Source organism: Myotis brandtii, unplaced genomic scaffold, assembly GCF_000412655.1.
Source record: "Myotis brandtii unplaced genomic scaffold, ASM41265v1 scaffold246, whole genome shotgun sequence".
Lineage (NCBI taxonomy): Eukaryota > Metazoa > Chordata > Mammalia > Chiroptera > Vespertilionidae > Myotis > Myotis brandtii.
Window position 1 is genome coordinate 277,285 of NW_005359310.1, and position 667 is coordinate 277,951.

At 67.9% G+C, this 667-nt stretch overlaps 1 protein-coding gene across 1 annotated transcript in view; it reads left to right on the forward strand.

The window, feature by feature from the left end:
• Window positions 1-667, forward strand: part of NBEAL2 (neurobeachin-like 2) — a 36,443-nt gene that overhangs the window by 19,464 nt on the left and 16,312 nt on the right. The window contains 3 exon segments of the mRNA XM_014540500.1: window positions 70-229; window positions 428-530; window positions 612-643. Of these exon segments, the coding sequence (XP_014395986.1) occupies window positions 70-229; window positions 428-530; window positions 612-643 (295 nt within the window).

Genomic DNA, 667 nt, shown 5'->3' on the forward strand with positions numbered 1-667 from the left:
AGTGGCAGCCGGGAGGCTGGCCGGGCGGTGGGCAGGGCCGGGCACCTCACTCCCCCTCCTCCGCTCCAGGTGCCCGGCTGGGCCATGGACATGAACGTGCTCAAGTCTGCCCAGCTGCTGATGGAGCAGGTGGCCGCTGAGGGCAGTGGGCCCCTCCTGTACCCGCTGTACCACCACTTGCTCTTCAACTTCCACCTCTGGACCCTCAGCGACTTCGCTGTGTGCCTCGGTAGGTATGAGCCTTGGGTGGAGGGACGCCGCCAGGCCGGGCGACAGTGGAGAGTCTGAGAAGCTCCGCCCCTGCTCTGAAGGGACGTTTGCCCTGGGGTGCCTGAGGGGAACACGCCCCTCGCTGGGGGTGTCGGGTAGGAGGATGGGAAAGGGCCCGCTCAGCCTGGTGGCCTGAGCCCTCTGCGATGCCCGCCAGGCCACATCCAGTACATGGCCAGCGTAATCCGCAAGCACAGACAGAAGCTGCAGAAGAAGTACGGGGTCCAGTTCATCCTCGACGCCCTGCACACCCACTACAGGTGAGGCTGGGGAGGGGCAGGTCGCCAGGGGCTGCCCCAGCGGCCTCTGGCCTTGGGGGCCGGGCGGTCCAGTCCCCCCAGCTCACTGCCACCCGCCCTGTTCTCTCTCCTCTGTGCCCCTTGCGTTCCCCTGGCCC